The sequence below is a fragment of the Dermacentor albipictus genome, chromosome 8 (genome assembly GCF_038994185.2).
Source record: "Dermacentor albipictus isolate Rhodes 1998 colony chromosome 8, USDA_Dalb.pri_finalv2, whole genome shotgun sequence".
In the NCBI taxonomy this organism is placed as follows: Eukaryota; Metazoa; Arthropoda; class Arachnida; order Ixodida; family Ixodidae; genus Dermacentor; species Dermacentor albipictus.
The window spans coordinates 5090655-5104289 of record NC_091828.1 but is presented as its reverse complement, the minus strand read 5'-3'; the positions used below and the strand labels follow the sequence as shown (position 1 = coordinate 5104289).

The 13635-nt window shown below is 43.9% G+C and overlaps 2 protein-coding genes across 4 annotated transcripts in view; one reads left to right on the top strand and one right to left on the bottom strand.

Moving 5' to 3' along the window:
• LOC135910434 (carboxypeptidase M-like) overlaps window positions 1-13635 on the top strand; it is a 314184-nt gene that overhangs the window by 85747 nt on the left and 214802 nt on the right. The window lies entirely within an intron of this gene.
• Window positions 6083-13485, bottom strand: LOC139048352 (uncharacterized). The gene is made up of 5 exons (XM_070522747.1): window positions 13419-13485; window positions 11022-11164; window positions 9983-10051; window positions 8840-8920; window positions 6083-6522 (listed from the first exon to the last, which is right to left on the bottom strand). Exons 2-5 carry the CDS (start codon window positions 11068-11070, stop codon window positions 6167-6169), a joined length of 555 nt encoding a protein of 184 aa, XP_070378848.1. The 5' UTR covers window positions 11071-11164; window positions 13419-13485; the 3' UTR covers window positions 6083-6166.

Below are 13635 nucleotides of genomic sequence, written 5' to 3'. Positions count from 1 at the left end.
ACTTCAGATCGTGCGCGGCGCCGCTGTGAATGCGAAATGCCGTCTGGCACGACCTCATAGTCCAGAGCGCCAATACGTCGGATGACCTTGTAGGGTCCGAAATAGCGTCGGAGTAGTTTCTCACTGAGTCCTCGTCGGCGTATCGGGGTCCATACCCAAACACGGTCGCGGGTATGGGTATGGACACTACAACTCGACGAAGCGTCGTCGGAGGTTGTAGTGTCGGCTGTCGGTCCTCTGCTGGTTCTTGATCCGCAGGCGGGCGAGCTGTCGGGCTTCTTCGGCGCGCTGGAGATAGCTAGCGACGTCAAGGTTCTCCTCGTCAGTGGCGTGCGGCAGCATGGCGTCGAGCGTCGTCGTCGGGATCCTGCCGTAGACCAGCTTGAACGGCGTGATGTGTGTTGTTTCTTGCACCGCCGTGTTGTAAGCGAATGTTACGTACGGCAGGATGGCATCCCAGGTCTTGTGTTCGACGTCGACGTACATCGCTAGCATGTCGGCGAGGGTCTTATTCAGCCGCTCCGTAAGACCATTCGCCTGCGGATGGTAGGCAGTTGTCCTCCTGTGCCTTGTTTGACTGTATTTCAGAATGGCATGGGTGAGCTCCGCTGCAAAAGCCGTTCCTCTGTCGGTGATGAGGACTTCTGGGGCACCATGTCGCAGCAGGATGTTTTCGACAAAGAATTTCGCCACTTCGGCTGCGCTACCTTTCAGCAGTGCTTTAGTTTCAGCGAAGCGGGTGAAGTAGTCCGTCGCCACGACGATCCACTTATTTCCGGTTGTTGATGTCGGAAAGGGTCCCAGCAAGTCCATCCCGATCTACTGGAATGGTCGGCAAGGAGGCTCGATTGGCTGTAGTAATCCGGCTGGCCTTGTCGGTGGTGTCTTGCGTCGCTGACAGTCTCGGGATGTTCTGACATAACGGGCGACGTCAGCGGTCAGGCGCGGCCAATAATACTTTTCTTGTATCCTCGATAGTGTCCGGGAAATTCCGAGGAGTCCAGCGGTCGGATCGTCATGTACACTCTAAAAACAAAGAGAGTGCCGGGCACACCCTTTGAGGGAGCAGCGGCTTGTCCCATATTTCACTCTCTTTTCGAGAGTAGAACGACCCTCTTTGATAGAGAGTAGGTCAACTCCTGTTGACAGAGTTTTGTTACTCCACCGCCAGGGATTGCTCGTACTCTTCCGCAGAGTGATAATACTCTTCCCACAGGGAGTGCTAGTACTCTTCCGCAGAGTGATAATACTCTCACCGCAGGGGTCATGGCACTCCACCAGACCGAGTACTTCTACTCCCCCAAACAGAGTGCTAGTACTCTTCCCAATACCCTCTTAGCGAAGACCTGGCCACGCATGCAGGCAGGAAATCAGATCAAATTAGGGTCGCTGATATACCGTTCCCTAGGCGGCTCCTCAGAGTCAGTAGCCCAATTCCAAGCGGCCTACAGAATAGGCGTAAGCAAAGTTATGCAGGATTTTAAAATCCTTTTTCCTGGCATTTGATGCCTACCATGAGGCGTGACTGCTCGGAATCGGCCTTATGCGTATGCGTCGCGAACGCCACTGCGGAGAAAAAAAAGCTAATTAACATTTCATCCGCAATTATCTTCGCACATTTCACAATCAGGAGAGACATAGTCTAATTAAAACACAATAGACGAAGGAATCACACAGACATGGAGAGCCACATTGCCCTATACATCACGTGGATTCGAACCCGCGTACACTCGGCATCTATACAATTCAAAGCACACATCCTAACCATTACACCACAGAGCCACCACGCTCAGTCGTGTTGTTTTAGAGGTTATATATATAACAAATGTATTTGAGGAATCGGCTGCGGTGGGTGGAGTTTCTCTGCAGTGTGCTGTGCTGTTGTGTACTGGAATACGTTTGCGTTTGCATCATTTCCATTCATTGCTACGACTAACGAAGGAATACAACGTAGACGACGACGTGAGAACTATTCACGGCTTGTCGTCACCCCAGGAAAATAACAAATGTGCCGTTCAGCTCACGATCGAGTGCTTTTCCAGTCCATGCATTATATGTTCTCCGAAAATACGCGGATACAAAGTATCGTGCCAACCATCCACGTATGTGAATTTAAGTCGCGCGTATACTGGTGAGCATTTCTGTTTATTTTTTCCGCCAGTTCCATTCGTATGTGGTTAACTGCGACGCCAGTACCAGGCATTTCGACGTGCCTCACGCTGCCGTGTAGGCGTTCTTTTCAAGTGCATTAGTTTAGAGTTCGGTTCAGTCCGCTGTGAGCTGTTGTCCTGCATTAGCAGCGGATCGTTAGCGTTTTGAAGAGCATGCATTCCAGCATTTGGAGACTGCTTATGCCGATAGCCGCGTCACATGCATTGGCACGCATGTTTAAATGACTAATGTGTCCACTTGTTACGCGTGCGCTGCTCGTATCCTGTGGCAGTGCTCGTTCTAAAAGCTTCGAAGACCATCTAAATTCATACGTGTGTTCAATATATATGCACAGGATGGACTTGTCGGCTAGTTGGTTGAGCATTTTAGAAGAAACAGCGCAACGCAAGGACGACTCAAAAACATGGACCACACCACGAAGCACTGGTGTGGTTGATGCTTTTTTTCGTCCTGGTGTTTGCGCTGTTCCTTCTTGCACGATACACGCACACCACAGGTAGGCAAAAGTTTAGGAGCATAGGGCGTTAACTTTCTTTTCCCCGTTTCCTCTCAGTGTCTATGGCACAACGCGTTGCCCGGAATTGCGCACGCTTACCCTCATATTCAGAAATGCATCATAACTTGAAGCCCATGCTTGACTTGAATGACGCAAGCCATGAACGCACCAAAAGAAAGGCAGTGAGCGTCTAGGGGACGTTCGCACCAGGCGTCGTTTATATAAAGTCAAGCATGAGCTTTGTATTAAGATACATTTCTGAATATGGGGGTTAGTCATCTGCTTCTCACAGAAGATGTCGAAGAAACGCCCACCAAAACCAGGCACATTCGTAAACTTAACTAGGCAATACGAAGCTCCATAGAAAAAGAGTGGTATTAAAAGCTTTCAGTATTTTGCTTTGCTCCAAAATGGTTGCGCTCTCGTGGCAATGTACAGAGATAGCGCAGCGTTAGCTAAAAAGCATGAATTTCCTAACTCCATGCCAAAATAAGCTTGTAAAATTATTTAGGTGCTAGAATCCACGGTTTGTAGCGATCCTTGAAAACCTTTTATTTCTAAAATGCCATATTCAAGGCATTGAAAACCCTGGAATTTTTAGAAGTACTGGAAAGTCCTTAAATTTGTACACTTGGCTAGACTTAGCAGACATTGCCAAGCGTTTTTTTCCCTTCTGTGACACTCTTCGCATGTCACAGAGAATCCTCTGCGGAGGTAATAGAAGGAAAGTGACATCCTCAAAGTTGAAATTACAAAGGAGCTGCAGATACCAGTTTTAGGCACACGGAACCGGCGACAAATGTACTTGGAGGAGCAGAAGCAGGAAGCTGAACAGTTCAGGCATTCAAAAAAAAAAAAGCCGTGATGAGTAAATCGAGAGCTACAGACGCAATAAAAGGAAATTACAAACGACTTGCTTATTTGGTGGTGAAAAGCTGAGGCAACAGATGACATCACATACACTGTCAAACCAGACAGTATTCAAAAACTGCAAATGTTGCAGGTCCAAGTAGTTAATTGTGCTATTGCAGAAAAACTGAGCGCTTTCTTGAAATGCTTCCTTGTGTGCCTTTAGTGATTGGCGGTGAAAGGCAAATTAGCAGTCTTTCAAATGTTTGAAATCAGTGAAATGTGATTTGTTTTGTTTTCTTTTGTTTGCATTAAAGTTAACGATGTTAATGAACAAGTTATTGCCTGTCCAAACTACTAAAAAATCGCACGAGGTCCTTGAAGTTACTGTGTCGGGGCCTCGAAAGTTCTTGAAAACCATTGCATTTTTTTCTTCAATATTGCTACGAACCCAGTAGAACAACTGTCATGGAGTAAAAACCTTGGCTGAACAGGGGCTTATACGAAGAGCACAGGAAGACTAGAAATGCAGTAGTAGGCATGGAGGGCCCTGAAAAAAATGTGCCACATCTGCTCGTCTGCCTTGTTTCTGCATTGACTGTCCCATTTTTAATAGAAGTGCACTTACTGTTCTACTCCAATAAACGCAACATTACCAACTCCAGTGTGGGGCAGTCCTTCAGCCAGTGCAGAAGTCTTTCTGTACATCCCTGTCAGCTCTGTCATTTTTCCAGCATTGTAGTACAAGATTTGTTAAACTGGTTTCGCAGAATATGAGCAGTATACTCTTAAATTAGCTGTTTATTTGTATGCACAACTTCAGGTCCTCAGTTTGGTTGCATGACAAATTGCCATACCTCAATAGATACAAGAAAAAACGTTATTAGAGTTTAATAAAATCCAAGCAGTAATAATCACAACAATATAATGAAATACATTTCTTTTGGTACGTATACAGCCCATGTCTTGGCACTGTATAAATTCCACTATACATCGCAAGTACTGTGTCCTGACCACTATTATTCACATGTGTAAAACCATCACAGCAATTCTTCAACAAATATCACAGTGATTAGTGACATACACTTTGTAACTGCTTTACATGAGCATAATGTATACAAATGGTCCCTGTGTGACACGACTAGTGCCACCCGAGTACTATTACTCACAGGTGTAAAACCAACAAAGCAGTTCTTTAAAAATATCACGGCGCTTAGTGACGTACATGCTGTAACTCCTTTGTAAAAGCTTAATACAAACACGTGAGCACACAGAAAGCTAGCAGTGCGCCTACATGGAAATACCACCGCCTCAATACTAATTCACAAGTGTACAACCAACCAAGCAGTTCTTTAAAGAATATCACAATGCTTAGTGACATACAATTTGTAACTAGCTTATATAAGATTTATACAAACATGAGAACATACCCAAGCTATCGGTGCACCTACATGGAAGTGCGGCCATCTGAACACTATTATTTGCAAGTGTAAGCTCAACAGAACAGTTCGTTATAGTGACGCCCATTTTGTAACTGCCTTATACAAGCTTAGTGCAAGCACAAGAATGCGGAAAAAATAAATAAAAACTTGCTCTATCAATACACAAACAGATCAACACAAATGGTAAACACCGCTTTGAAGACACGTGACCGTGACAAAGCGCATTGCTGTGCCGGTTAAAACTGCCATCCACAAAAGTATTGAGCAATGCTTAAACCACAAGGAACAAAGTGCTGAAAGACTGCGTCTCTAACGTACCTATTTTAATTCACATTTCTTGAATATAGGGCTCCCTTGCAGATAAGGCATCTGATCCAACTGACCTGATTTTACACCTGCTAAATGCATACAATGTATTCAGGTATAACTGGTAATAATAATTATAAAAGGCATTTAAAAACTTTATAGTATGATGAAGATGCATGACTAGAAAAGTTCTGTCCCCCTCGTACTTATTAAAAAGGTGTAAGTACGACACATGTTCTTTTTTTCCGCAATTTTTGCATTATTGGACACCCGGGAACCTCGAACCCACAAAAAAAAGATACTGCTGTGTTAATAGTGTTTTGAATAATTTTTTGTGAAAGCTTTTTACAGACAAGTTGCAGTCTCGTTTCTGGAGGTTGAGCTGTATCATGCAAAATAACATGGAAAGTGGTCACATGGGATCATGACACTATGCCATAATGTTCGTTTCAGTTGACTCTCTTGCCCTACAAGTCAGTGCTCACTGTGACCAGTGATGGAACAGCAGTGTCTGTGTGATTTTCATCACACTTCTGTCCTATGCCATCTTTACCAGAGTTGGCGGCACATAGATACCCAAATTTCGGTAGTGTTGCTTTCTCAGGTGGTTGTTTTTGATTTGCTCAATATCAGTTGGCACTTCAGCTGCATCAAACTTCTTTTTTACCTCTTCAACAACAACATAAACAACAATATTATGACACCTGTGTTGTCCTTCTAGTTGCCTACAAAGACCAGTTAATCTAGCAGCAACACTGACAGTCTATACTATCTTCTAATGGGGAAGAGGTGTGTCCCACAATGTGTTCCACGTTGTTGTCGCTATGTGGGCTGGCTGGGGAGGCAACAACTGTAATATGTTTGCATATTTTAAAGTGATGCTTGTACTGTGTTATAACACCTAACTTAGTCTTGCACTTGCTGCACAAGAACACTGGCTCACAGTCGTGGTGAAAAGCTTTTGTATGTTGAGCAAATGAGTTGTATGCACTACAAAAAAGTCACAGTGATAGCACACATGTTGCTCTACCAGGCCTGGTGCGGTTCCTTCTGACACTGCTGCTGATGCTGACACACCACTGCTTGCCTCGTACACTGTTGCAGCTGCAGTAGACATGGCCGTCTCTGTATCTATTGCTGCCGTGCCACCTGTCATGGTAACTTCAGGTGGTATCGGGCTCACTTCTGCAACAGAGATGTCGTTTGCTCCTTGAGGGCTCTCGTCATCAGGGCCAATAATTTCGTAGGCATTGTCTCCTGCATCGAAGAACCAATAAGAACAGCCTGAATTAATAAACATAGCTCTAAAAAGTACGGACATCAAAACATAACCACAAGCTTTGCACATCAGTGACCAGGCTTAAGGAATAATACTTGCAGGAGGAGTTACACAATTGTGTGCGTACATTACAGTTAAGCCTCATTAGAAGAGATACTCAAGAGGCACGGGAAGCATGTCTCTCGAAACCAAAAATTTTAAAACACTGAGGAGCCAGACTAGATCACCTTATTATGCATCATCACTAAAGTATGTTTAGATATATCTGAAGGAATAATTGCTCAGGGTGGCTTAAAGGGCCTCTAAACCACTTCTTGACATTTTTTGAACATTTCAAGTAAACATGCGCACCAAAATCAGAATGCCGTCACAATTGACGACGCCAAACGCCACAGTGCGTAGCACTGTGGGAGCATCACAATATGACGAAAACGACCCCGTGCGCCTCTCTGGACGTATCCTGCAGCCCCCAGTTTGTCCTGACATCGCCAGGCTGTCTCTTATGATGTCACCAGTTTCCGGTGCTGTCGATTGGTCGAACGAAAGTGTAGGACTGCCGGCAAGGCCTGCAAGCAAATACACACTCCTTCTTCCTTATCGCGTTGCTCGCGATGCCATTGTGGGCAGCCAATGGGGGCAAAGAATAGAAATGCCAACAGAAGGATCTCCCTATGAGGCTCTTTAACTAGAGTCACCATACAGTTCCATTGTATTGGCAAGGTCATTAGCGCCACCCCTCGCAGGATGACGGGCCTGCGCGGCAGCAACAGAGCTCGTTAGTGATGGCCTGTCCCGTAACATTTGGAGGTGTACTAGGTGAGGAAAAGACGATACTGTCCAGATGGCGTGTACCAGATGAAAGAGTAAAATGAGCGGGGACTACTTTTCGATAATCAAACACGTAGCTCCACTATTACTGCACCGTTTTGAAAAATTCTCGTGGCTACGTGTTCGTTGCCTTAACATGTACAACTGCAACACCGCAACTAAATTTCAACCTCGGTGATTTAGGGGCCCTTTAAAGAAGACATTCACAGCTTTTTAGTGACTGTAGATTGTGTTAGCTTACTCCCTAACTTCTGGAAGTTAAACACTTCACTTTGCAAGCCTTGTTGCTCGCAGTGCCTTTGAGGTGCTCTTAGACGCTCGTCAGCTTCATCTGTTGACACTTTCTGCCCTGCACTGTCCTCGTTGCCCTCCTGTTCTAGTTCATGCTAAAGATACATGCGCACTTGACCTGTGTGAGGATTGCGTGATCTTTACGCCCTTTGGAGCACACAAGGTGCATGAAGTGAATGTGTCTGGGTTGTGTCCCTTCGAAGTAGTGAATACTTAAAAAGTCGTTAGTAACAAAGGTGACTCTTGTGTACAGTGTTGTTAATGTGGCAAACCAACCAAACCATTTTCAGATGTCTCTTACAACCAAGTGTATCTTGTAATGAGATTCTACTGTACTGAATATTTTTCATCTATGGATCATCTGCGTGTACATATAGTCACAAAGACATGCTGTGTGGAATGGCGAATTAGGAAAAAGCTCGTACTCTTACTTTTTGTCCCTAACATAAGCAGCTGATAACAATATGATAAAAAGCAGGTAATGAGGCTAGCATGGAACATAATCCTTCAGCTCTAAACAGTTTTTTGGGCCCACAACATTCCCACATGACATAAGGAAACAACTTGATTGCAGTAATGGCTGCATGTGATCTGAGTTGATTGAAACAAACAATACGTAAGGTTGCCCTGTATGCAATTTTATCAGTGCTTTTTAGATGTCCTGCTGGCGATCCTGGCTGCACAATGTTTCTCATGCTTTTTGGCACGATTCCTTTATTTTCCACTCCACTCTTTTTTCTGGTTTTATCCCCTTTCCCTTCCCCCTTGCATAAAATAGTACACCTGAAGTATCAAATCTGTTCAATTATTGTGTGTATCATACCTGTTAACATGCGGGCTTCTCTGTGGTCTGTGTTGTATCTTTGCGCTGTACAAGTGAATTCAAAATGAAAGATGGAATGTCCCTGATTTTAGTTTAATTGTATGTGTGTGTATATATATATATATATATATATGTCTCTCATGTTTTGAACTATATGTACATTCAGGAGTACCTGCATGCTCTTCTCCCCTGCTCCAGTGACGAAAAGGAGAGCCTTTTATGTAGCATAGTAAAACATTCACATGTTTTCGCTGTGCCCATTACATCACTTATCATATGGATCTGTCACAATACAGAGTAGCAGTGGTCTATAATACTAACTCATCCCAACAAAACTATAGATTAGCACATACCGACATGCTGTGAAACAGCTGTTGCAAAGCCGCTGGTGCTGGCAATTTCCGCAGCACTGCAGTGGTACAGCCGAGTGCCACCTGTATAGTGACAAATGCACATGCATGTTAGCAACTCACTAGTTGCTGATGGTTTCATAAGCTTTACACAACACAATAAAGTAATCTAGTCAACTTTGTTGGAACAAATACACATAATTAGGACACCACTTAAAGACTGACACGATTAACTGCCCCCAATCTCTCACTCACCAAGGGATAATACTACTGAAACATCGGTGGAGAGCTCAGATTAACACAGTCCATGAAGGACAAGCTTTCTTTGAGGAAAACAGCTATAACAGCGGTTAGTTTTCTTGATCATCTTATGTGCTAGCTTTGATTTAAATGTCATGCAGTACTATAATATATGAAGTGCCGCATTTCTAGCAGCAGAAGGCGTCATCAGCCTCATGGTACAACTGATTTTTGCACTGTTTGTGTCAGTGAGCCGACACATACAAAGAAAACCGAATTCACACATACATATACAGTGCCAAGTGCACTCCTCCTTCTGAAAACGCAGCCGCCAGTTCCAATGCTGCTGAACGGAAAGGTTATATAGAGTGCGAGACTGCATGGAACTACCACTTATGACTAAGTGTATGATCTGCTGATTGGAGAGGTAGTCACATGCTATTTCTAGTCTCTTTTAGAAGCATTACTAAAGGATGAATTAAAATCTATTCATAAGTCACGAATTTCACGCATCCACGGTTTGGTTAAATAACTTGTGAGAAAAAGACATGTTTACCTGGAAGAGCAATCTTTTTTCCTGCTGCAAAATTTTCCTTCGAATTAATGAAATAACTTTACAGCGTCATAATATATTGTGTTTCGCGTAACTACTTCACAGCAGTGGCGAGTTACAGTGTTTATATCTGACTCATTGGGCGACAATACTGCCAAACACAAATGCTTCACGAACACGAGAACACGTCCCTCGCAGAGAATAGCAAGCATATATGCCTCTGTGAGACATGATCGCACCTTTGTGGTCAAAATGTACATTAGAACGACACCACCATCTGATTAAAAAAAAAAGCCTCAGTACAAGGCAGCAGCCAACTGCATAATGTGAAATTGCAACTGATGTCCACTTACTGGTGGCCTGTGTTCGAGTCACTTCTGGCAGTTGACAGGGTGCTGAGAAATGCACGTCTTGGGTTGTCCCTACAAAACATACAGGGTTATGTCAAATGTTGAAAATATATATACACCAGCATTTCATAGGTTGCAAAACAAATGAGTAAACTAATAAACAACTGTAATGTAAACAGAGTACACATAAGATAGGCTGTCAACTGGTAATGCATTACGCAAAAAACCTAATGCATAGGAAAGACTATATGTATACACACGAAGCTGACACACAATTTAATTCGCTCTAGGTTTTTCCGAGCAGTATATTCAAATTAATATGTCTTGTGGTTAGAGCAAAATTAGTGTAAATTACGGACTAAGTTATGTACCCTGGAACACTTTTCTTCAGTATGCACCTGTGCGCGCTTCGAATGAGTAGCGTTGTAAAATTTACGTACATGGCATTTAACATGGTTGCTGAACACGGATTTCCTTTGCCCTGTGTCGTGTACAGTGAGCTATATATATCTGCCCCCCCCCCGCCCCTTTTTTTGTACTAGCCATACTGCGTGCCATTGCACTTATACGCACGTCAATAAACCTTACGACACAGAAATAAAAAAAAAGCGCCAATTACCCATGCCTGCATGTTGTAGTGGGCCTAACCTAAACAAGCATGGGCTGTTGCTTTTTATAGTAAACACAGGCACCGTGCTCATTGCAAGTATGTATCATGTCACTAAGCAAATATGCAATTTCATTGTACCACTATTTTTTTATCACATGGATGTATCTGTTGAGAGGCAAGACAAAAAGCAGTCACTTCTCAGAACTAATCAGCTTTTTCAAAACACATTTCTAACTTTTCAATGACACTTGCTGCTATGTGTTTGTCTCCAGAGAACATACTTGATTTGACTTTCCAATCGGAGACATTACATAAATATACCATGTTAAGATGACTGCCTGGAGCACGTGAGAATTTTCATCTTGGTGTAACATACTGTATCTTGATTTTGGTTACGTTTGGTCAAATGGTACACCCAATATACCCACATACTAGTTTTCTTGTCCAAATTGCATGGCAATGTATTTTGATTTTCTGGCATTGGCTCCTCTGCACTACGTGAAGTCGCGCTGCACTGGCTCTTTCACATCCTCGTGTCCTTGCAGCTGCCTTCTTGAGTTATATAAAGCGGGTGCCTGAAAAATATGAAATGCAAAAGTCAACACAAGGGCATGGTGCAAAACAACATCAAGACAGTCAAGGCCATGGCAATAAAAGAAAGTCTTAGCTCTTAGTCTTCTTAGTGAAATGCATGCAAAACATCTAAATGACTGCAACAGTCAACTGCTAAATTAACTTCAATTTTAGATTTACACAAAAAAGAAATAACGGACAGTTCATCCTCGTTCGGCACGAATGTTAGAATACTCCTGCTAATGAATAGAATATTGGTCATTTTCAGACATCGTAGGTCTGTCATGAGCCTGATGTATCGCAAACACCATTTGTGACACATCCTAAGCACGTGCCAAGTGTGCGCCCCGCACCATCGCTGGTTGTGCCACTGCTGAAGCCATAATTTGAGGATTATAGCTGGAAACATGATGCTCAGTAGGGATGAAAATATTGTCCTTCAGTTCAATGGATATATGGATGTGCCTATAAAAAAGGGCAACGAGGCTTGTTATGGCAAGCTTACCCACATTTCAATAATAACAAGAAAGTTCACTGCGGCCTGCATCTAAGCTTACTAAAAGGCATGAACTTATTTTCATGTATGAGGTGCACAATGCAGTTCATTTTTGACAGACCCGACCACTGCTGCAGTTTGAAATCTAGCATTTTAGATTCTTGAAGGCATGTAAAAGTTGCAGTTAAACCGCAGTTATTGGTTTATTACACCAACCTATTTTTCTGTGTACGACAGACTGGTAACACGGAATTAAAGAAACATTTTATTTTGATATTTTATTTCTCTACTAAAAATATTCAAGCGATAAACACATTTTGATCTGCCATGCAATAGCAAAATGCACACATTACGCTTGCAACCCCCAAAGGAAGGCTGATTTAGCTATTCATATGACATAACTCTGACACGACAACTCATATTAGCAAATGCAAAGGCATGTCCAAAACAATAAGCGTATGCAAAGCGCCCTTGCAATTGTAATTCCACACAGCAGCCGTTATATTCGATGCCGATGCATAACTAGCTGCTCGACAATTCACCGAGTTCGTAGGCATAAGCATCCTTTCACTTTCGCACCATGCACGAAAACCGCAACAGGAGACAAAACCAGACCTACCTATAATCACACCATTTCAATACATGAGCAAAAACAGTTCAGTCTTAGGGATAAACACTGTGAGAGCGATTTAGTGCGCGACGGCGACGAGCGACGAAACGGGCCGTCGCTTGAACAGATGGCTCGGTTCTGAAAATCTAGAAATCATCGCTCGTCGCCCGAAAGTGCAATGAGCGACTAGCCAATAGCACGAAGCCGGAACTAGATGTACATCGCTCAAATACTACCGATTGTAGCGCGGAACGAGCAAATGATTCAATTTTTATACGTGCAAGGATAAGAACCTACGGCAAGACCTCCGGACATATTTTATGCTACTTTTTTAGTAAAATACATCAACGTAAATTACTAAAGCACGCGTCACGCGTGATTGCAGCCCTCATGCCGGCAACACCGGAGAGGCGTCGCTCAATATCGTCGCTCGCACGGAGTACGACTTGTAGGCGACGAGCGAACGCGACAGCCATCTCCATCGCGTCGCTTGTAGCCGCCGCGTGCAAGATCGCTTATATGGGGTTCATACTTTTTTCAGCATGAAACATGGATTCCTCATGCGTTTTCAGTAAGTTCAAGATAACGCGCTCAACTGACCTCTTGCAGCATGCAGCTGAATGCCTGCGGCAAAGTTTCTAACTAGCACTGCTGCTGCACGTAACTTCAGTGGTCGCAGATTCCCCCTGCGCGAGACACCGTCAAGCGCGCGGTTTACTTATAAAAAAAAGCATGCTGCCAGCAAAATGACGCCTTCTGTTATGTGATTCCTTAGTTCAACAGCGTTCCGTACACAGTAGACTGCTAAACTGAATAAATTCAAACACACAAAACGCACGCTAATCACGCTCCGCATAGGCTCGGAATCACGGGCTGGTGAACAAACCATTTTAAGCGTCCTCTCGCCTGGCGTCTTATTGAACATACCATAGTTCTAGCAGCGTTTGCGATCTTTAAAGCTCTTACGGACAACGGCAACGTGATAAAATCACATGTAGTTATCGCGACGACTGGCTTTTTCGATTGACATGGAGAGACACAGCGCCTATGCCCAATCTTTTGTCAATCGCGTCGGCTAAGCGCAGCGACGACTTCCTGGCGATAGCATGACATATACGGAGAATGTGCACCTAAGTTAGAATTCACTTACCGTGGAGGATTCGCTGTTATATCCAAGGCATGACGAACGACTGTCGTGTTTTCGTAGCGACGCGAGATGGCTGACATACGATCTTCCTTGGCCTTCGCGGCGGCGGCATGCGGCGGTGCAGCTCGCTGTACGGATCACCTTTCTCCGGTGCTGTGTTGTTCCGCGATCTTGAGCGCGCGCGCGCGGTGGAGCAAATCCGAGTGAAAAAGTAGAGCGC

Coding starts and splice junctions, on each gene's coding strand:
- LOC139048352 (XM_070522747.1), bottom strand. CDS start 11,070: ATGCCAGAAAATCAAAATACATTGCCATGCAATTTGGACAAGAAAACT. Junction 10,052..11,021: donor CAATTTGGACAAGAAAACTA/GTATGTGGGTAT, acceptor TATGTTTTGTAG/GGACAACCCAAGACGTGCAT. Junction 6,523..8,839: donor AGCTGTTTCACAGCATGTCG/GTATGTGCTAAT, acceptor TCTTCGATGCAG/GAGACAATGCCTACGAAATT.